Genomic DNA, 20,995 nt, shown 5'->3' on the forward strand with positions numbered 1-20,995 from the left:
AATACAATATTTAAAATAAAGAACAAGTAAATTTAAATCAACAAACTGACCAGTATTTCAATATGGGGCTCCACAGCCGCAGACCGAATGTGTGCCATATGACACGCGTCCCGCGTCACCCGAAGTAGTACCGTAATGAGCGCCGCCACATACAGTACTCTAGGAGCACAGGATGCAGATGCATCTGCATCCTGTGCTCCTCTCATTGACCACCAATGAAAGAGGAGCCCCTTCTGGAAGTGCAGCAGGGGCCACATAAATGGCCTCAGGGGGCCGCATGTGGCCCGCATAGTTTGGGGACCCCTGTAATATATAAACCTACAAATATTCTATCTTAGTTGAAAACATGTTATTTACATGAAAGTTACAAATATTAATTTTTCTATAACTTTCACATGTTTAGAAAGTGAAGCTAAAGAAAGCAGAATGTGGCCCTGACCAGTTAGTTCAGTGGATAGAGTATTGGCCCAGTGTATGGACATCCTGGGTTTAATTCCTGGTCAGAGCACACAAAAGAAGTGACTATCCCCTCTCTCTCCCCTTTCTCTTCCCTTCTCCTCTCACAGCCAGTGGCTCAATTGGGTCAAGCACTGACCCCAGGCGCTAAGGATAGCTCAGTTAATTTGAGCATTGGCCCCAGGCAGGGGTTGCTGGTTAGATTCTGGTCGGGGTGCATGTGGAAGTCTGTGTCACTATCTATCTCCCCTTCTCTCACTTAAAATAAAAAAAGAAAGAAAGTAGAATGTTTCTAATGCTGTAAACAAGTCTATCAATCTCAAAACCCAATGTCCGCCATGTCTCAATAGGCTCCATTTTTCTTAAATTTAGTAAAGTTACCTTTCTGGTAAGAGGTACCTCTATAGGTACTGGAATCACTTCTGCCAGGAGACATCCATAAAAAGCCACCATAAACATGACTGGATCATTGTTGGGGTAAACCAGGGCTACCTAAAATGCATAATGACATTCAGAAATAGAGGACTAAAACCAGTCTAATGCCAGAGCAGGTAAGAAAAGAAAAAACAGACTAACACTTTCAATGTCACTCTGTAAGATATACATTTATATGTAAAAGATCTACCATAAACACAATAAATACAACTATTTAAGAGCCTAAGGGAAATCAAGTTATTGAGAAGGATGCACAAATCTAAAAAAGACCTCTGTCATTCCTATGAATATACTAGACACATTTTGGGAACTACTGTAAAATGCAATTCATCATCATCCTAACAATTTTCCCCTTAAGTCTACTGGTGATTTAGCAATAAACAACTCACCTTAACTAGTAAGTTAATTACTTGTGAAACCTAAGGCAATTTACTTTAGTGCAGGGCTAAAACAACATAATAAATGTAACATATCTCTCAAGCTATACCAGCATATTAAAAATAAGCTTTACATTTCTTACAGAGAGCCTACAAGCATTGAGTGACTCAATTACCACCTTAGGGCCGACCTAAGGTATTTTACTCTTTCATTAATCCTTACTCACTGAACCAACAATGCGAGTGTTCTAGCATGAAAGGCATTTATTTAGTAATAGCTATAAGCAGTACTGGTAGAACCATTATGGATATAAAGTGATTTCACTTACAAAAGATAAACAGTAAAACTTCTGTAATATGTTCAAACCTGTGACCTCACCTGGAGTACAGCACAGGAATAACCAACTCTTCCTAACTTACTCAAGAAGTACAAAACACAGTCAGTACCACTGTGGAGTTTTGTTACCTGGTTTAAATATTTATTAATTAACATTTGAAACTGAATTATGTCACTGGACTCTTTTTGTCTCTTCTTTTGCTTTCAAATTCTCTAAATTCATTACCAAGGTAAGTTCAATTCTTTTTTTTCCTTATATAAATTTTTTTTAAGATTTATTCATTAAAATAAAATAAAATAAAATAAAGATTTATTCATTTTAGAGAGGAGAAAGAAGGAAAGAGGACAGAGAAGGGGGAATAGGAAGCGTCAACTCCCATATGTGCCTTGACCAGGCAAGCCCAGGGTTTCGAACCGGAGACCCTCAGCATACCAGGACGATACTTTATCCACTGTACCACCACAGGTCACACACATTTTTCCATTTTTATTTTTACTTTCTTATTTTCTCATAAGTTCAATTGTGAACCTTGAGAGTTCTAAAAGAAATACAAGATCCACAAGACATTTAAACAACCCATTTACCTCTGCACATAAACGTCATGTTGTTAGGAAGACACAGAAGTACTTTCTTAGGGTTCATTGAGGGTAGAAGACACTCATATGCCACACTTACAAGGAGAAGCCATCCTTTAGGTGTCATTTGTCACAATGCAAAAATATTTTTAAAAGGCTAGTTTAAGGGATTCTATAATCACGAGCCTCCTAAGTTGTATAGTTGGTGTTTGTTCTACAAATTCCAAATGCAAAGTAATATCTGATGGTAAGAAGTAATCATATTTAGGTTATTAATAGGAAAAAAAAACCAGTCATGACCGAGTAACTCAGTTGGTTAGAGAGTCATCCTGACACGACAAGGTTGTGGGATTGATCCCTGGTCAGGGCACATAGAAGATTCAACCAATGAATATAGAAATAAGTAGAACAACAAATAAATGTTTCTCCTCTCTCTCTCTCTCTCTCTCTCTCTCCTTTTTCCCTTCTTCTCTCTCTAAACTCAATAAATTTAAAAAATATTTTTTAAGCACGCACGTGCGAGAAACAGATAGGGACAGACAGGAAGGGAGAGGATAGAGAAGCATCAGTTCTTCGTTGTGGCACCTTAGTTGTTCATTGATTGCTTTCCCATATGTGCCTTGACCAGGGGACTACAGCCGAGTCAGTGACCCCTTGCTCAAGCCAGCAACTTTGGGCTCAAGCTAGTGACCATGGGGTCATGTCTATGATCCCACACTCAAGACAGTGACCCCACACTCAAGCTGGCAACCTCAGGGTTTTGAACCTGGGTCTTCTGCATCCCAGGCCGACGCTCTATCCATTGTGCCACTGCCTGATCAAGCTAAATAAAATTTCTTTTTTTTTTATCTATTTTTTATTTTTGGTGAGAAGAGGGTAGGCGGAGAGAAAGACTCCCTGCATGTGCTCCAACCAGGATCCACCCACCCAGCATGCCCACTAGAGGCGATGCTCTGCCCATCTGGAGCTGTTCCATTTTTTTTAGCCCTTGAGGCAAGGCCATGGTGCCATCCTCAGTGTCCGAGATCATCTCACTCGAACCAACCGAGCCATGGCTGCAGGAGAGGAAGAGAGGAAGAAAGAAAGAGAAGGAGTAAGGGTGGAGAAACAGATGGTCACTTTTCCTGTGTGCCCTGACAGGGAATCGAACCTGTGACATCCACACGCCGGACCAACGCTCTACCACTGAGCCAACTGGCCAGGGCAATAAAATTTTTTTAAAAAGAAAAATCCTTCAAAATTTAAAAATATTTAATGTCACCTCCAATTAAAGATAAAATTAAATTATATCACTTGACCTGGTGGTGATATAGGATAGAGTGTCAACTTGTGATGCTGAGGACCCAGGCTCAAAACCCCAAGGTTGCTGGCTTGAGCACAGGCTCACAGTCTTGAGCACGGGCTCACCAGCCTGAGCACAAGGTCCCTGGCTTGAGCGTGGGATCATAGACATAACTCCATGGTCTCTGGCTTGAACCCAAAGGTTGCTGGCTTGAGCTCAAGGTAGATGACTTAAGCAAGTTGTCAGTGACTCAGCTGAAGTCCCCAGTCAAGGCACATATGAGAAAGCAATCAATGAACAACTAAAGTGCCACAATAACGAACTGATGCTTCTCATCTCTCTTCCTTCCTGTCTGTCCCTATCTGTCTTGCTAAAAATTAATTAATTAATCATATCAATATGGCCCTGGATGGTTGGCTCAGTGGATACAGCGTCAGCCTGGCATATGGACATTCTGGGTTCAATCCCCAATCAGGGCACACATGAGAAGTGATCATCTGCTTCTCTTCCCCACCCTCTCCCTCTTCTCTCTCTCTTCTTCTCTCACAGCCAGTGGCTCAACTGGTTTGAGCTTTGGCCCTGGGCACTGAGGATAGCTCAGTTGATGCAAGTGTTGGCCTCAGGCTCTAAACATAGCTTGGTTGATTCAAGCATCAACCCCAGATGGGGGTTACGGGTGGATTTCGGTCAGGGAACATACAGGAGACTGTCTCACTATTTCCCCTCCACTCACTTAAAATTAATAAATTAATTTTAAAAAGTATATAAATTTGTTTTTTTCTAAGAAGTAGTGTGAGCCTGACCAGGTGGTGGTGCATTGGATAGAGTGTCAGCCTGGGATGCTGAGGACCACGGTTCAAAACCCTGAGGTCACTGGCTTGAGAGCGGACTTGCCAGCTTGAGCATAGGGTCACTGGCTTGAGCATGTGATCACAGACATGACCCCATGGTGCTGGCTTGAGCCCAAAGGTCACTGGCTTGAAGCCCAAGGTTGCTGGCTTGAGCAAGGGGTCATTGGCTCAGATGGAGCTCCCCCATCAAGGCACATATAAGAAAGCAATCTGGCCTGACCTGTGGTGGCACAGTGGATAAAGCGTCGACCTGGAAATGCTGAGGTCGCCGGTTCGAAACCCTGGGCTTGCCTGGTCAAGGCACATATGGGAGTTGATGCTTCCTGCTCCTCCCCCCTTCTCTCTCTCTCTCCTTTCTAAAATGAATAAAAAATTAAAAAAAAAAAAAAAAAAAAAAGAAAGCAATCAATGGGCAACTAAGGTGCTGCAACGAAGAATTGTTGCTTTTCATCTCTCTCCCTTCTTGTCTGTTTGTCTCTCTCTCTGTCTCTCTCTCGCCCCCCCCCAAAAAAAAAGTAGTAGCATGACTCTTCCTCCCTTTTACCTAAAACCACAGAAAATTGTTTTAAAAAATTTTAGGAAACTTTGTCTTTTATTTTGTGGGACAGTCTTTAAAGAAAAAATAAATCATAGTAAACTTTATTGCTACTCTTGTTTCCTGAATATTGAAATATTTATTTCCAGAAAGACTTAGGTTTCCCTACTTTTTATTAGCAACTCAAGAGTTTATTGATTAAGTAGCTACAAAAAGGGACATGTGAATTTTCTTCGATTGATTAAAGCAAGAATTATCACCTGGCGTTGGATTGACCTGGGTTGGAACCAAGCCACTTCCATTTTCTAAGAATAAAAATTATATAAATTGTACCAATGTACATTAAAAATCCAGAATGTGCATGTTAGAAAGCAATAAAACATCACCTTCCTAAAACCAAAAAACCAATTACCCTGTCTCCAGGTTTTAATACAGGTTCATTTTTGGTCCCCAGTTTATTAAGCAGTGTGTAGGCCAACTTTAAACTTCTGCTCCACAATTTTCCTGAAAAAAAAAAAAAACAGAGAGAAAAAAAGAAAGAAAACAGTCATATAGAGAAACACTGGCACACTCTTACACTCCCACCCCAGCATGCCTGTACCTTTTCCTTCACCCTCTCCTCCCCCACAGGTGTGCATCTCCTAAGCTCTAAGGGACCCCAGGAGACTTGCAACCAGGGTAGCAATGAGCAGTGGTTACATCCTGGGCTAACCCCCTGTACCTGTTTCCAAGATCTCTTTTCTCTGACTTCCCAGTGAGGCAAAGCAGCCTCACCTAGGTTCTCCTGTTGCTTCTTTTATCCTAACCCCTTCCTTGTTTCGCTGTTCCCAGCTTTAATAAATATACTCTCAAAATCAATTAAAAAAGGGAAGGAAGGAAGGAAGGAAGGAAGGAAGGAAGGAAGGAAGGAAGGAAGGAAGGAAGGGAGGGAGGGAGGGAGGGAGGGAGGGAGGGAGGGAGGGAGGGAGGGAAGCGGGGAAGGGGGAATGGGGGAATGAGGGCTATGGGAAGGGAGGGGAGGGGAGGGGAGGGGAGGGGAAGGGAGGGGAGGGGAGGGGAGGGGAAGGGAAGGAGAGGGGAAGGGAGAGGAAGGGAAGGGAGTGGAAGGGAGGGAAGGGAAGGGAAGGGAAGGGAAGGGAAGGGAAGGGAAGGGAAGGGAAGGGAAGGGAAGGGAAGGGAAGGGAAGGGAAGGGAAGGGAAGGGAAGGGAAGGGAGGGGAGGGGAAGGGAAGGGAAGGGAAGGGAAGGGAAGGGAAGGGAAGGGAAGGGAAGGGAAGGGAAGGGAAGGGAAGGGAAGGGAAGGGAAGGGAAGGGAAGGGAAGGGAGAAAGAAAATCGCAGGCCTATCAAAGTGAGAGGGTATTCAAGTCCTAAATACATTTAATAAGACAATGGCTACTTCCAAATGACTCCTTAGACAAGTATTGCCCCAACACAGAGAGCCCCTCCCCCACAAAAATATTTTATATTCACTCTAGTTTAGGTAAAGCCAGTCCTGCTCCCAAACAAACAAAAGAACAAACAAACATCACTAGAAACTTTTTCTGGTTTGAACAATTTTTCAAATTATTTTCTGAAGTAATCTGAATATTGTTAAAATTAGTTTAATGTGAGCTGATCACATTTAAAAGGGAGGGAACAATTGGTTATCACAGGATGGAAAATCAGAAGACTACACCATTCTAAGCTTTTTCTGAAGAATCATTTACATATATGGTATTAGAGATGGGAAGTAACTGCAAAGCAAAAGTGTGACTCCAATAGTTAAGCATTCCATACACCGCTGTATTTCAGTAAAAACAGACAATAAATTGGAAATTAACTATATGAAATGTGAATATATTCAAATATGTTAAATAAACATGCAGAGATTTGGCCAGCTGACTGCTTTCTTTAAGGGTTATATGGATGAAATTAATATACAGATTCTGAACTGAATGCTTAAACTATCTGGGGGGTGGCAAGCCTGTTTCCTCCCCTGCTTGTGCTGCCTCCCTTCAACCATCTTTAGAAATTCTTATTTTATGCCTGACCAGGCAGTGGTGCAGTGGACAGAGTGTCAGACTGGGATGCAGGGGACTCAGGTTCAAAACCCTGAGGTCGCTGGCTTGAGCACAGGTTATCTGGCTTAAGCATGGGCTCACCAGCTTGAACACAGGGTCTCTGGCTTGAGCATGAAATCATAGACATGACCCCATGGTGGCTGGCTCGAGCCTAAGGTTGCTGGCTTGAGCATGGGGTCACTGGCTCGGCTAGAGCCCCCCAGTCAAGGCACATGTGAGAAAGTAATCAATGAATAACTAAGGTGCTCCAACTATGAGTTGATGTTTCTCATTTCTCTCCTTTTTTGTCTGTCCCTGCCTGTTCTTCTTTCTCGCTCTCTCTCTCTCCTTGCTAAAATAAAATAAAATAAAATAAAATAAAATAAAATAAAATAAAATAAAAATCTTATTTTAGATTATGAAAAAAGTAAAAGAAAAATTATGTTATTTTCAATAGACATGTTAGTTTTACATACAGCACATTCAGAGGGGCATCTAAGGTTTAAATGCATGTCAATCTGCACAATTCTTTAAATAAAAACAATCTTTCCTCTAAAATTATTTTGCATCTAGCTCTAAGGACAATGTGCTCCACTTGTGAAGAGAAAAAGGAATCCGTCTGAGTAAAACTAATACAAAATCTCACAGCCCCAGTTAAATCCATTCTTCTTGTTATTAAAAAAGAAAAGTTATTTTTAAAAAAACTTATAAAAGAGCCTGACCTGTGGTGGCACAGTGAATAGAGCATTGACCTGGACTGCTGAGGTCTCTGGTTCAAAGCCCTGGGCTTGCCTGGTCAAGGCACACACACAAGCAATAAGCTAGTAATGAACTAAAAGCAAAGCAACTGTGAACTGACACTTCTTGCTGCCCCCCCCAAAATCAATAAATAAAATCTTTTTAAAAAATTTAAAAAGTTATTTATAAAAATTATTTACAAAAGTAAAATAAAAACAGGGAAAGGGGATGATAGGATGGGATAAAGCTGAAGGGAAGGGGGGAGAGCACTGTAGGGAGGAGGGCAAGGGAGATGTTGAGGGGAATACAGAGGAGGGGATGCATTCGGGGCAACACTAGAATCTATGTAAACACAATAAATTAAAATAAAAAAACTTTATCTAGTATGCAAAACTAAATGGAAAAGTATTGATTCTTTGTTTTTTTATAGAATTCTGTGCCTATTATAAGCAAGAGGCAGATGAAATAATGACAAAGATCTAAAAGCAATCAGTTTCAATTTTTGGATAAAACTATATGGTTTCTACCACATACCATTAATCCTGCCCAAATGTCTTTCTAAAATCTTTTTTTTTTTTTTTTTTTTGTGGGAGAGACAGTCAGAGAGAGGGACAGACAGGGACAGACAGACAGGAAGGGATCAATTCTTCGTTGCTGTTCCTTAGTTGTTCATTGATTAATTTCTCATATGTGCCTTGACCGGGTGTTACAGCAGACCGAGTTACCCCTTGCTTGAGCCAGTGACCTTGGGCTCAAGCTGGTGAGCCTTGTTCAAACCAGATGACCTCGTGCTCAAGCTGGCGACCTCGGGGTCTCAAACCTGGGTCCTCCACACCCCAGTCCGACGCTCTATCTACTGCGCCACCGCCTGGTCAGGCAGAAATCCTCTCTAATGTTAAAACATCAGTGGATATACAAAGTCTCTTTCTTCTTTTTGCTCTTTTAAATGTAAACTGGCTTGCAGATGTCATGTTAGCAAATGAAATTACTTGGCAATAGCTGTACCTAGAACTTAGGATCCTATGAATAAAAGATCTACTGAAACAACCAGCAACTGCTAAATATCAAGATAAAAACACCACCCATGAAAATATGAAGAAGTATTAGGAAAAAAGGAAGGAGCTAGAATCTCGTAAACTCACCGTATGTGAGAGTGTAAACTGGTTTCCCTGTTACATCCAGTGCAGTCAGACAGGGGCACTTCGCCTGCGTGGTGCCCCAGCGCTGCAGGGCAGACTCAAGAGCAGGAGGCCAGTTACAGATGACTCCTAAGGGCTCTCCCTTCACAGGGGTCATCTGCCGTCCCTCAGGCTTGGGCTGGTTGGGGTCTGGCTGAGGTACTAAAATAAAAAAAGCCAGTGGGTTACGAAAATAAGACCTCAAGTAAGTGCAAATACCAACCAACACAACTTAGGTCTCCAATCCCAAACATATTTCACCTTTCCCTTCATCTTGATCTAGTTTGAACTCACTCTGAGAAAAGAAAGGACATCATTAGAAGTGGTAATCCACATAGTGGGCCTTAATTCATTTTCTCATGTTCAAGAGCCAACTTCCATTTCATAGGTCATGTTCAATAAAAAGGCATTAAATGGGGAGTCAGGAAATCCAAGTTGACATTCACTTTTCACCAGTGTGACCTTAAGCAAACTGAGTTATCTGAGTCTTGTTTTTACTGATCTGTAAAATGCGGACAGTAACAGTTATACCACAGGGTCAGTATCAGACTCAAACCAATAATGGGAACGAATGTTCCTTCCATTCTCTGTACCATGCGCATATGTCACATGGTCAATCCCTTTGCCTCCCGGTGAAGACACTCATCCCTCTCAGGATGCAGCTCAACCAACACATTCCCTGGGAAGCCATCCCTGGCCTTTTCAACCTCATGTACCCACACCACGTGGTAGTCACCCCACTAAAGCACAGAGGTCCTCAAGGGCACCTGTTACTGTACACATTTTCCTCCCCACTGAGCTTTTTCAGAGGCCTGGTTCTTATTCCTCTTATTGCCTAACACAAAGTAATTGTTCAATCAATTTTAATTAAATTGAACTAAATTTGGGGGAGATAAAAAAGCTCTATTATTAACATGATCATTCCAGAAACAGGCAGTGAATAATATTTCATATTCTTTCCTATGGATAAAACTAAAGGCCTCTTAATTTTTCTGCAATAAAAAAGTACTATCCAAATAACAAAAAGCAAAAAAAATCCTTCATTTTTATAGCTGGGAAGATAATTTACATTAAAAAAATCAAGTAATTACTGAGTGCCAATTATGTACACAGGGTGTGGTAAACAGTGAAAAAAAGAATGCATCTGTCATCCTTTGACAAACATTTATTCTTTCTAATAATGCTAAGTGCACAGAATACAGAGTCCGTGCCCTCTAGGAGTATGCAGAGTACAACAGGAACACACACACACAGAGCTAAGTACATATAAGCAGTGCATGACAGAGATATTACAGACCAGGCAGGCAGAAGAGGGCCATGTCACCCAGCTTAATGGGTGGGGTCCCCCACCTGGGGGAAGTAATGCCTGAGCTGGATCTTAAAGGAAGGGTAAGAATTAGCCAGGTGTATGAAAGGTAAGAGGGGAAGCACAGAAGGGACAATGGACAGAATGAGCAACAAGCACAGATGGAATATGAAATACATTTTCTAGCTCAATTTAATGACAGATTTGAGAAGCTCACTGAAATGTCCTTTTTGTTTGAATTTTTCCATTGATTTGAGAAAGAGGGAGGGAGGGGAGAGAGGGAGAGAAAAAGGGAGAGAAAGAGGAAAAGGAAGGGGGGAGGAGAGGGAGCATCAATTTGCTGTTCCACTAAGTTGTTTCATTTAGTTGTGCACTCATTGAGTGCTTCTTGTATGTGTCCTGAGCGAGGATTGAACCTGCAACCTCAGTGTCCTGGGACAATTCTCTATCCACTGACTTACCCAGCCAGGGCTAAACTGTCTTGATTAATTTTTCTACTGACATTAAACTAATGAAACAGTTTCGCTTCTCAAATCACTGTCCTTGGTAAGAACATTTCAGCTGCCCTTCTACTTTGTATATTCCCACACTCTAAGCTACTAGATTAAGTAAAAAAAAATGGACATGGGTGACTAAATAAATGGTTTAGGTTTTACAAACAGACTGCATATATGGTAGGCACAGTCTTCTGGTAATAAAAGTCCGTACATTATTGCCATCCACTAGGCTTCAATGCAGACCCTGGGGCACATGCTTTCAGACTTTCAAAGACATATGGGTCTCTCTTTCCAAAGGTAATCTTATTCAAATAAACAACTGTTGCCTATTTATAATTAGTGACAAGCTGTTAGCTCTATTCTGCCAATGAAAACTGTTCCAGTATGATTCCTATTAAGCCTTGACCTTTATTTGCCTGGTCAATACAATGTGCTTTTTTAAAAAGACTGGTGAGGCTATTACTGGCATGAGCACATCAGTGCATTGAGAAAGATCCCTTTAGCTCAGTGAGTTCAGTGATTCCTAAAGAAACAGAAATTCATCTTAACCTCACGCACCAGGTTGCTTGCTGTTTTCTGCTGCATAAAGTGGGCTAAGATCAGTTAGTCTACTCATGCGCCTAATTCCAGTAACAGGTGTGATGTGATCAAAGCCTACTATTATATTAGTCTTAGGATGTAAAAATGGAGTACAAAGCTACTAAAGGCTTAGTTTTCCCCTTCCCCCTCCAGCCCTGTCCTCTTTTGTCTCCCAAGGCTGTTCTTTTGACAAAAGCTTTTGTTAGGTAGATCTATTCATCATTTAGCTTAATAATTATCAACCAGTCACCCCCAGCATGTTCCCCTCCCACTACTTCCTAGACATCATATGATTTCATTCATAAAGTTTTAAAATCACTGCCCATTACCACTTCCTCTACGAAGCCTTCTTTAACCACACAAAAGGTACTGATTTCTTCCCTTCTCCAACTGCCTATATAAGTTGACACATACTTACTGGCTAACTTCAGTTTTCACATGTATATACTTTCACACTGGTCTAAATTGTAAACAACATGAAGGAAGAAGAAAGTAACTGTATTCTGATGAACTCTTTCACACTCTACCATGTTACTTTACAGAAAGCAGACAATGCATGTGTTGACTAGCTGATTTAACAAAATGACTAAGTCATATCAAAAAAGACTGGAAAAAATTTTGAGGTTTGTTTTTTTGTTTTTTTGTTTTTTTTTTTTGTTTTTTTTGTTTTTTTTTTTTTTTATTCTTTTGACAGAGACAGAGAGAGGGACAGATAGACACAGACAGACAGAAAGGGAGATAGACGAATTTTGAGGTTTTTATATCAGTATTCTAGGACAATGCCACATAAATTCTGTAAATTCTGTATTTGGGAAAGTTCCAAATTTCAAACAGCATATTTTCAAGGATAGTTCAATGCTCCATAGTTATCTCTTTGCTTTTCTCTCCCCTCCTGCCCTCTCTATTTTTCATCTGAGATCTAAAATATAAACAAGCCCTGGCTGGGTAGCTTAGCTGGTTAGAGCATTGTCCCAATATGCCAAAGCTGCAGGTTCAATCCCTGGTCAAGGCACATACAAGAATCAACCAATGAATGCATAAATAAATGGAACAACAAATAGATGTTTCTCTGTTTCTCTCTGTCTCTCTCTCTCCCTTCCTCTCTCTCAAAAATTAAAAAAAACACCTCATTTATATATATAAATATACATATTAATATAAATGATCCTCAGGGAGAAATAGAAGAGAACTATGAACTCTTTCAACCAAAATGAAGCGTGGCTCATCCTTAAGCCCTACAGTACCTGACACATTCTAATTGCTTAAGAAATGTTTGTATATGGAATGCATGTTTCTGGTACTATTACTACTACCTTCCACAATTTCTTCAGAGTCATCCACAAAAAATTCTTTTAAGGGAGGCCTTTTGGGTCGTTTCAGAGTGTTGAGAAGCTGTTGGATTTTTGTGGATACTCTGCTATTGACAGGAACACCTATAAGGAAAAAAATGGTAAGTTAAAATTAATTGATTTTAGGGGTATTTTAGTTCACCAATTCTCTTAGGAGCTTTTCCTTCTTTTCTTTTTTTAGGAGTTTTTATTCCTAATGATGTTTGGCCTTTGCCCACAGCCTTATTCTATTTCAGCTGGGACAAATAGGTCCCAGGACATATTTAGATATGTCCATGGCAAGTTTATAACAACAGGGAACAAATATAGTGCTATTATTAATATATTGCTTAAAGATTTCATCTAATCTCCCTTTTTTCTTATAGCATTCTTTTCTTTTTCTATACTCAGTCTTTTGTTCAAAGTATCTTTTGAAAGTACAGAGTAAGTCTGAACAAGTGTCAGTGCTGCCCCAGTACTGACTGCTGGAAAGAGAGACTCAGGATGACTGGTGTTACTGGATTTCTACCAAGAAGAACTCCCTACCATCAGCTGTATCCATAAGGCTGGACCTGTTGGAGCCTTTGTGCATGCCTTTAACTATCCCCGAGGGGGGTAAATCAATATTTGCTGGGCGTATTGAGGAAGATGATGATGAAGAAGAGGTAGTTGTAGTGACATCAGGGGGAGCAGAGAAATTCTCTAAAAAGGGAGAAAACAAAATTTAGAATTATATTACATTAGCAGTAAAAATAAGAATTTTTATTTTATTTTTGCTTTGTAACAAGGAAGAAAACTATGCAAATCAGGCATGAACTCTTATAAAACAACCTTTCAAATGAGTTCTACTAACAAGATATAGTGAGAGAGCAAGAGGGTAAACCAGGACTTATGAGCTTTCCAAAGTTATTTTAAAAAACTCGAGTAGACTTTGTAAGATCAAATCCTATATCAAATGTTTCTCAAAAACCTTCTTTCTACATAGAAAGACTGGTAGAAAACCAGTATTATATAAAAATAATCATAATAAAACAAAAATTGCAAGTGACTTCAAAATGAAGCCATGTGAGTATGATCATATACTAATATTCTAGTCTGCTGAGCTAATGTTGGTTTATAATATTTCTTCTTCCACTGAAGACAGAAACAGTATTGTGGGAATGGATCAGATCACTTGAGTTTCCAAACGAAGAAAAACCATACAAGTCTATTTTTAATTTTTATAAAATGACCCACAGGTAACTTGGGTCTACTTTGCAGACAAAGTTCTTCCCTTTCTCTAAGCATGATTAGTGTTACTGTGCTCTGCTTCATGTAGGGATTCTTAAAACAAAACTGGAAGAGAGCTATTCAACAGGGATGTGTTACAAAATAAATTCAGAAGAAGAAAACCTCTGGAGAGTTAAAAAATAAAAAAGAAAGTTAGAGGAAGTAAAATATACAACTTATAAGAATAATGAAAAGCCACTCAAGACTACAAAAAAGAGAAAAATCATAATATAAACAATTTAAAAATCAATTTGGAAGTAAGGTCTCTAAGTCCCAAAAGTCTGTAACTACTAGTTTAATAGTTTTTAAAGTTTTAAATATAGTAATAACTACAAATATGTAAATAAATAATAAAGAGAGTACTAACACAAGTATATTGCAGCACACCCCTCCTGTAGGATAATGCAGTAACAAAGCATTAAAAACAAACATTTTTATTTTGACCCATCAATTCCACTTACAGGAATACATCCTAAGGAAATAATGAGACAAATGCACAAAATTGTGTTTCAAGAATGTTCATCTCAGCAGTTTTTGTAATAGAAAAAAAGTAGATAATAGTTAAATGTCCAAAATTGGGGAATGACTAAATAAACCAGGACATGGTCATACAGTGGCATCTATTAAAACCATAAAAAATAACATAATTCCATATTAATAATATAACAGATGCTTGTGATAACACTGCTAAGAAAAGCAGATTATGAATGTTATGTTTAGTATAAATCATTACTGTAAAAATAAAACCTACATATTTATATGTAGATAAAGTCTAGAAGGATTGATGAAAAAGTGATAACTCTAAAGTCCTGTCCATGGAAAGTGAGTTTATAGATTATTTTATATTTCTTGTATCTGTATTTTCAAAATTTTCTATTAGAAACATAAATTACTTATTTTAAAACAAACATCCAAAGGGCAGTATTACTGAATAAAATGGTTTCTGGGAGTACCAGAACAAATAACTTTCCAGAGTAGTACAAGGAACAGAAAAATATGAGGTCAGATGAAATCATCTTGTCAACAAAAGTTCAGGTAAGTTAACTCAGTATTAGGAAAAACTCTTTCACAAGTGAATGACATTGTTCTCCTTTAGAACAACATGAAAATGAAACGTGACCTAACTGTGGCTCTGCCACTTACCCTCCCAAAGAAAAGAAGTGGTGAGCATGCTCCCCTGTAGCTGCTTCAGGAGGTGCAGGGAGTTACAGGGCAGAGTTAAGAGTGCAGGACAATTCACTGCTATTGGCACTTGGCTTTTTAATGTGGGCAACATGCTCCCAAGGTACCTATTTTATTTAAAAATTATTGGCTTGAATTGAAATTTTCCATGTTTTTCTTTTCAATTAATCAAAGCATACCTGTGTTTTTCCCCTCCCCCATCCTTTCTCCAGACACATTAGCTTTACCTTTCTTTCTCCTAAGCTCCAACGGCCTTTCTTTTCCCTCTGTAACATTCTAAATAAACTTTCTTTTATAGTTTGAAAAAAATAAAAGATATACATAAGGTGACATAAAAAGAAAATAGTATAACAGACACATGATATGTTTATATACATCACTTAGTGTTATGCACCAACCAATTAAGCAAAAGCAGAGATCTGAGCTGTATATCTTTATCTGCAAATGTCACAACTTTTTAAAACACATACACAAAAACATAAAGCGGAGGCAAGCAAAAGCTACAAACACACCATATACAGGTGCATCGGCAGCAGGTGGCAGCTCAGAGAGTACCAGCATCCTCAGGTTGCACACTCTGGCTGTAGCAATAACACAGCAGCAAGGACAACAAATCCAGTCTTTATGCTAAAGACAAGAGGGCCTCACTGAAATTGTCTTAGTACAGAATCTGCTCAGGTTTAATGTTTTTTTGTTTGAGAGAACATAGACAACAATCCTGGGAAAAATCTAAGATGTTAATATTTTAACACTTTTGAACAGATGGAATATTCTTCAATAGGGATAAACCCTCACTAAGTCTGGTGTTGTATCTTGCACCTTGAGTATTGCTTAGGAAAACAGCTATGGCTTCAGGTGGGCAACACTATGCACCAAAAATGAAGATAACTGCCATTTCAAATGTATTGCTGGTGTTTCCCTTTCTCTGCCTCATTAACTGTCATGTTCTTTCTGATTCTACTTTTTAGGCCACTCTAAAAAACCCAATACAAATCATAAGCTCTTTCCTGGATACTGGGAGCCAAATGGAATATAATTTGGACTTCTTGGGTAGAATCAACTCCTACCTATTCGAGTATTGGCAAATACATCAGCTAGAGACCCACTGGTTCCTTTGACCTCTCCATGGGACAGCGTAGAAGATGCAGATGAAGAAGTGGACGATCCCTGAATAGAACGGTTGATCCAGGACTCAGCATTCTGTAAGCTCTGTTGTAAGGCAGCAGAGAGCGCAGCTTGGCGTCTCAGAGAGCCCTCATCTTCAGAGGCCGAAGACGTGTCTGTGTGGAATTAGAAAAAAAGTTGTTCTCGATCCTGCCTAGAACAGAGACCCTTCACTTCTTGCGCATTGATCACACATTCAATTTTGACACCAGCAAAACATTCGCATTCTTAAGGTAAACTAATATATCAAGCTTCTCTAGAATCACAAGGAAAGGTCTATGGACCAAAGACTTCAAAAATGAATCAGTCTAAATCTATAGGTAATTTTTTAAAAACCCTTTAAGAACATTTAAACTTCACTGTTTTTCTGTTCTGAGTGTAATCAATATGCAAGTTCTTTGGTTTATCTTACTAATGTTCAAATAAATATGAAGTGCTTATATATCATCTTCAATCTCTTAATTAGAGAAACTTGTGACAGATTGCTCCATTAATTCTGACAAATATTAATTATTTTAGTTTAGTTTAGTTTTTTAGATCTTTTTTATTTATTCATTTTAGAGAGAGGAGACAGAGAGAGAGAGAGAGAGAGAGAAGGGGAGGAGCAGGAAGCATCAACTCCCATATGTGCCTTGACCAGGCAAGCCCAGGGTTTGTTTGTTTCTTTTTGGTTTTTTTTTAACAGACAGAGAGAGAGACAGAGTCAGAGAGAGGGATAGATAGGGATAGACAGACAGGAACGGAGAGAGATGAGAAGCATCAATCATCAGTTTTTTGTTGCGACACCTTAGTTGTTCATTGATTGCTTTCTCATATGTGCCTTGACCATGGGCCTTCAGCAGACTGAGTAACCCCTTGCTTGAGCCAGTGACCTTGGGTTCAAGCTGGTGAGCTTTGCTCAAACTAGATGAGCCCGTGCTCAAGCTGGCGACCTACGGGGTCTCGAACCTGGGTCCTTCCGCATCCCAGTCCGACACTCTATCCACTGCGCCATCGCCTGGTCAGGCTGTTTATTTTATTTTTATAAAGATTTTATTTATTGAGTTTAGAAAAAAGATAGAGAGAGAAGGGAGGGGACATAAGGAACAGGAAGCATCAACTCGTAGCAGTCACTTCTTACTTGTGCCTTGACCGGGCAAGCCTGGGGTTCCAAACCAGTGACCTCAGCATTCCAGGTCAACGCACTATCCACTGGGCAACCATGGGTAGGCTAATTAGTGTTTATCTAAAATAAAATAATCTTGATAGCAAGATATAAATACTTTTTTTTAAATTAATAATGACTTAAGCCTGACCAGGCGGTGGCGCAGTGAATAGAGCATTGGACTGGGATGCCGAGGACCCAGGTTCGAGACCCCGAGGTTGCCAGCTTGAGTGCGGGCTCATCTGGCTTGAGCAAAATAAAAAATGCTCACCAGCTTAGACCCAAGGTCGCTGGCTCAAGCAAGGGGTTACTCGGTCTGCTGAAGGCCTGCGGTCAAGGCACATATGAGAAAGCAATCAATAAACAACTAAAGTGTCAAAAAATGAAAAACTGGCCCTGGCCGGTTGGCTCAGCGGTAGACGGTCGGCCTGGCGTGCGGGGGACCCGGGTTTGATTCCCGGCCAGGGCACATAGGAGAAGCGCCCATTTGCTTCTCCACCCCCCCTTTCCTCTCTGTCTCTCTCTTCCCCTTCTGCAGCCAAGGCTCCATTGGAGCAAAGATGGCCCGGGTGCTGGGGATGGCTCCTTGGCCTCTGCCCCAGGCGCTAGCCCCAGGTGCTAGAGTGGCTCTGGTCGCGGCAGAGCGACGCCCCGGAGGGGCAGAGCATCGCCCCCTGGTGGGCAAAGCATCGCTGTGGTGGGCGTGCCGGGTGGATCCTGGTCGGGCGCATGCGGGAGTCTGACTGTCTCTCCCCGTTTCCAGTTTCAGAAAAAAAAATACAAAAAAACAAACTGATGATTGATGCTTCTCATCTCTCTCCGTTCCTGTCTGTCTGTCCCTATCTATACCTCTCTCTGACTCTCTCTCTCTGTCCCTGTAAAGAAAAAAATTAAAAATTAAAAAAAAAATGACTTAAGTGTCAGTGAGAGGCTGGAGAACTGATGTGGAATAAGAAACAATGCTTAGCCTGGAGGCATTCATTCATGGTTTTAGTGGAAGAGCTAGGCACTCAGCATAGGTAAGCTTTTCAAGTGATGGGACAGGGCACTGAACAGTATTTCTCTCTTTAATTCTTAGAAAAGAATTGTGAGAAATTCACTGATGTCTATATTTAGCCTGGCTCTGACTTCAGGAAAATAAGACCTAAATTAGAAAAGCATGTTGAAAAAAGAAAAAAGAAAATAAAAAAAGCTCAATGAAATATAGGATAGCCAAGGGGGGCAGAAGACAGGGATTTATTCCAGGCTCAGAGTTGATGAGGTACACAAGTAAAGGGGCATTTGGTCTGATGTGAGACCAACCCTTTTAAATGATTTGGGGGGGGGTTATTTTGTGGCCTGTGGATTGAAATTCATTCTTTTTTCTTTCTTATTTGCGCGCGCGCGAGAGAGAGAGAGAGAGAGAGAGAGAGAGAGAGAAGCAGGGGGCGGGAGACAAATAGGGAGAGAGATAAGGAGCATCAACTTGTAGCTGTGGCACTTGACTTGTTTATTGACTGCTTTCACACATGCCTTGATGGGGGGGGGGTGCTCAAGCCAGCAACCATGGGATCATGTCAATGATCCCACACTCAAGCTGGCAACCCCACGCTTAAGCCAGCGACCTTGGGGCTCTATCTACTGTACCACCGCCTGGTCAGACAATTTCATTTACTTTTTTAAAAGAATTAAATATTCTGTGATTAGTCCCGCTAAATACTTTCCTATAATTCAGGTGAAACTGTAGGTCCATGTTCTACTTTGACTGAAAAGAGCCAGAGAGATAACATTATTAGTACCCTACAGTAGAAATTTGAACTACAAAGACTAATTTAATCTAGAGGTCAAAATTTGCAGGTCTAGAGCAAGAGAGAGTTTATCCTAGCTTCCGGCTCTGAAATACCTCCAAATTATTATCTCATATTGAAGGAGATATGAGATAATATGATTGTTTTTTCGATTTTTTGTCTGTTTGTTTGTTTTTACAATGTACTAAATAACTATAGTATATGCCAGCAACTACATCAGGTTCCAAGGATTCTGAGATGTACGAGTTCTTACGGAGGCTCTAAAAAAGGCTTATAGTCTAGTACAGGAGACACACAATCTCAGACTGTTTTATAAGAATACAACAGATGTTAACAAATAGGGTAAAAGCAAAGGGTTTTGCTCCAGGGGCACCAATCCCAGTTGGGGATTTCAAGTACTTCTATAAATGGAGCAAAGACTTTGAGGGGGTAAGGGGCAACAGATGAGGCTGGATAGGTAGATAGTGACCAGGCCCCAAAGGGCCAAAGCAATGAGGTTCTTTAAAGGGGAAAGAGATCCACAATGCAAAAGGGGAGTGATTAAGGAGGGGGAGGAGGAGTAACAGCGTCTCTAATGTTTTTAGGAAAGCATTTTGCATAATTTCCAGAAATTATTCTCACACTTCAGCTGTGCCTTATGAGACAGAGATTTCTATCTTTGCAAACATGCTAAAGAAAAGGGGGGCAGGGTAGGGGGACCTGGTACAGGTGAATCTGACCCTAAGAATAAAGTATTTTCAGGGTAATACATCTCTGGATCCCATTAACTCCACTAGATATGCAGGCTCTCTTTACTGAATCATTTATTTTAATTTGTGTAAGTCTAAAATCAGAATAACCCAATTTTCAAAAGATAGTAAAGGCAGAAGTTTCATGATTAGGTTTACAGAAAATTGGCTTCATTATGTTTCTTATTGAATCAATTATGTAATTAGGTATATTGTTTCAATTCAATTTCCTCATTTGCCTGCAAGTTTTCCTTAAGAGTGTTTAGTGACCACAACTGTGGGCAGCTTGGCTAAGTATAGTGGAAAAAACCATGGCTTTGGTGTCTGTCCTCCATTTGATCTCTGGGGTCCACCCCTTACTAGCTTTGTGACTTGGGGATAATATTACCCATCTGAGAAGCCTGGCTGTTTGTTCAGACATTCATCAAACTAAGCACTACATTAGTTTGATAAAAATAAAATGGTGAGTAAGGACACAGTCCTATTAGAGTAGGAGTTTAGGGTAAGCATCCAAAGAAGTGAGACACAACCCAGGCCAGAAAAATAAGTAGAAATTAGTTATGGGGAGCATAAGGCAGAGAGAGAGAGAAGTCAGGTAGAGGGAACAGCATGTGACAAAGCTGGGAAGATATAAAAGAAATTAGATTAGCTGAAGCACAGGATGCAAAACTGGTACTGATGAAAGATGAGGCTGGACAAGTGGACAGCACTGGGTTGCTAAGGGCCATGGAAGACATGCTAAGGAAACTCATCCTGATGCTAACTGCAGTGGGAGACCATGGAATGAGACGGCGTCCAGAGAGCAGCCCCAGCAGTGCCAGCACATAGCAGGTGGACAATAAACATTCATTCCCCTTCTCCTCCCTGAATAACCCATCCTGTGTTACCTCATAGACACTAAACTGGCCAGGTAAAGCTTACAGCTGACCATGTGTTAAGATCACAAAAAATGTAAAGCACTTCTCTAACTTTTCTAAGACTGTATTTTTTAAAATAAAAATGAGCTCCCTTAAATATTTATGTTTATTTAAATGTCACCTAGAAATGGCAATGGATTAATAGAAATCTAGGCATGATTAAATTAATATTAATAGAAATAAAGCTATCATCTTCCCACTGATACTGCCATGGTTGAAGATAACTCACAACTGTTATTATCATAACTAAACTCCCTGGTGAATATAATAGGTCTACAATAGAAAACAA

General features: G+C 40.2%; 1 protein-coding gene across 5 annotated transcripts in view; it reads right to left on the minus strand.

Moving 5' to 3' along the window:
* The window catches only part of DIP2B (disco interacting protein 2 homolog B), a 306,098-nt gene that overhangs the window by 100,506 nt on the left and 184,597 nt on the right, over positions 1 to 20,995 (minus strand). For 3 of the 5 annotated variants that reach the window (XM_066257838.1, XM_066257835.1, XM_066257839.1), the window contains exons 5-10: positions 16,034 to 16,246; positions 13,062 to 13,217; positions 12,498 to 12,620; positions 8,770 to 8,967; positions 5,262 to 5,353; positions 838 to 948 (exon numbers count right to left, since the gene is read on the minus strand). In XM_066257838.1, the coding sequence (XP_066113935.1) occupies positions 838 to 948; positions 5,262 to 5,353; positions 8,770 to 8,967; positions 12,498 to 12,620; positions 13,062 to 13,217; positions 16,034 to 16,246 (893 nt within the window). The remainder of the gene's footprint in view (positions 1 to 837; positions 949 to 5,261; positions 5,354 to 8,769; positions 8,968 to 12,497; positions 12,621 to 13,061; positions 13,218 to 16,033; positions 16,247 to 20,995) is intronic. The other 2 variants (XM_066257836.1, XM_066257837.1) reach the window with 2 other exon arrangements.

The sequence above is a fragment of the Saccopteryx bilineata genome, chromosome 2 (assembly GCF_036850765.1).
Source record: "Saccopteryx bilineata isolate mSacBil1 chromosome 2, mSacBil1_pri_phased_curated, whole genome shotgun sequence".
Lineage (NCBI taxonomy): Eukaryota > Metazoa > Chordata > Mammalia > Chiroptera > Emballonuridae > Saccopteryx > Saccopteryx bilineata.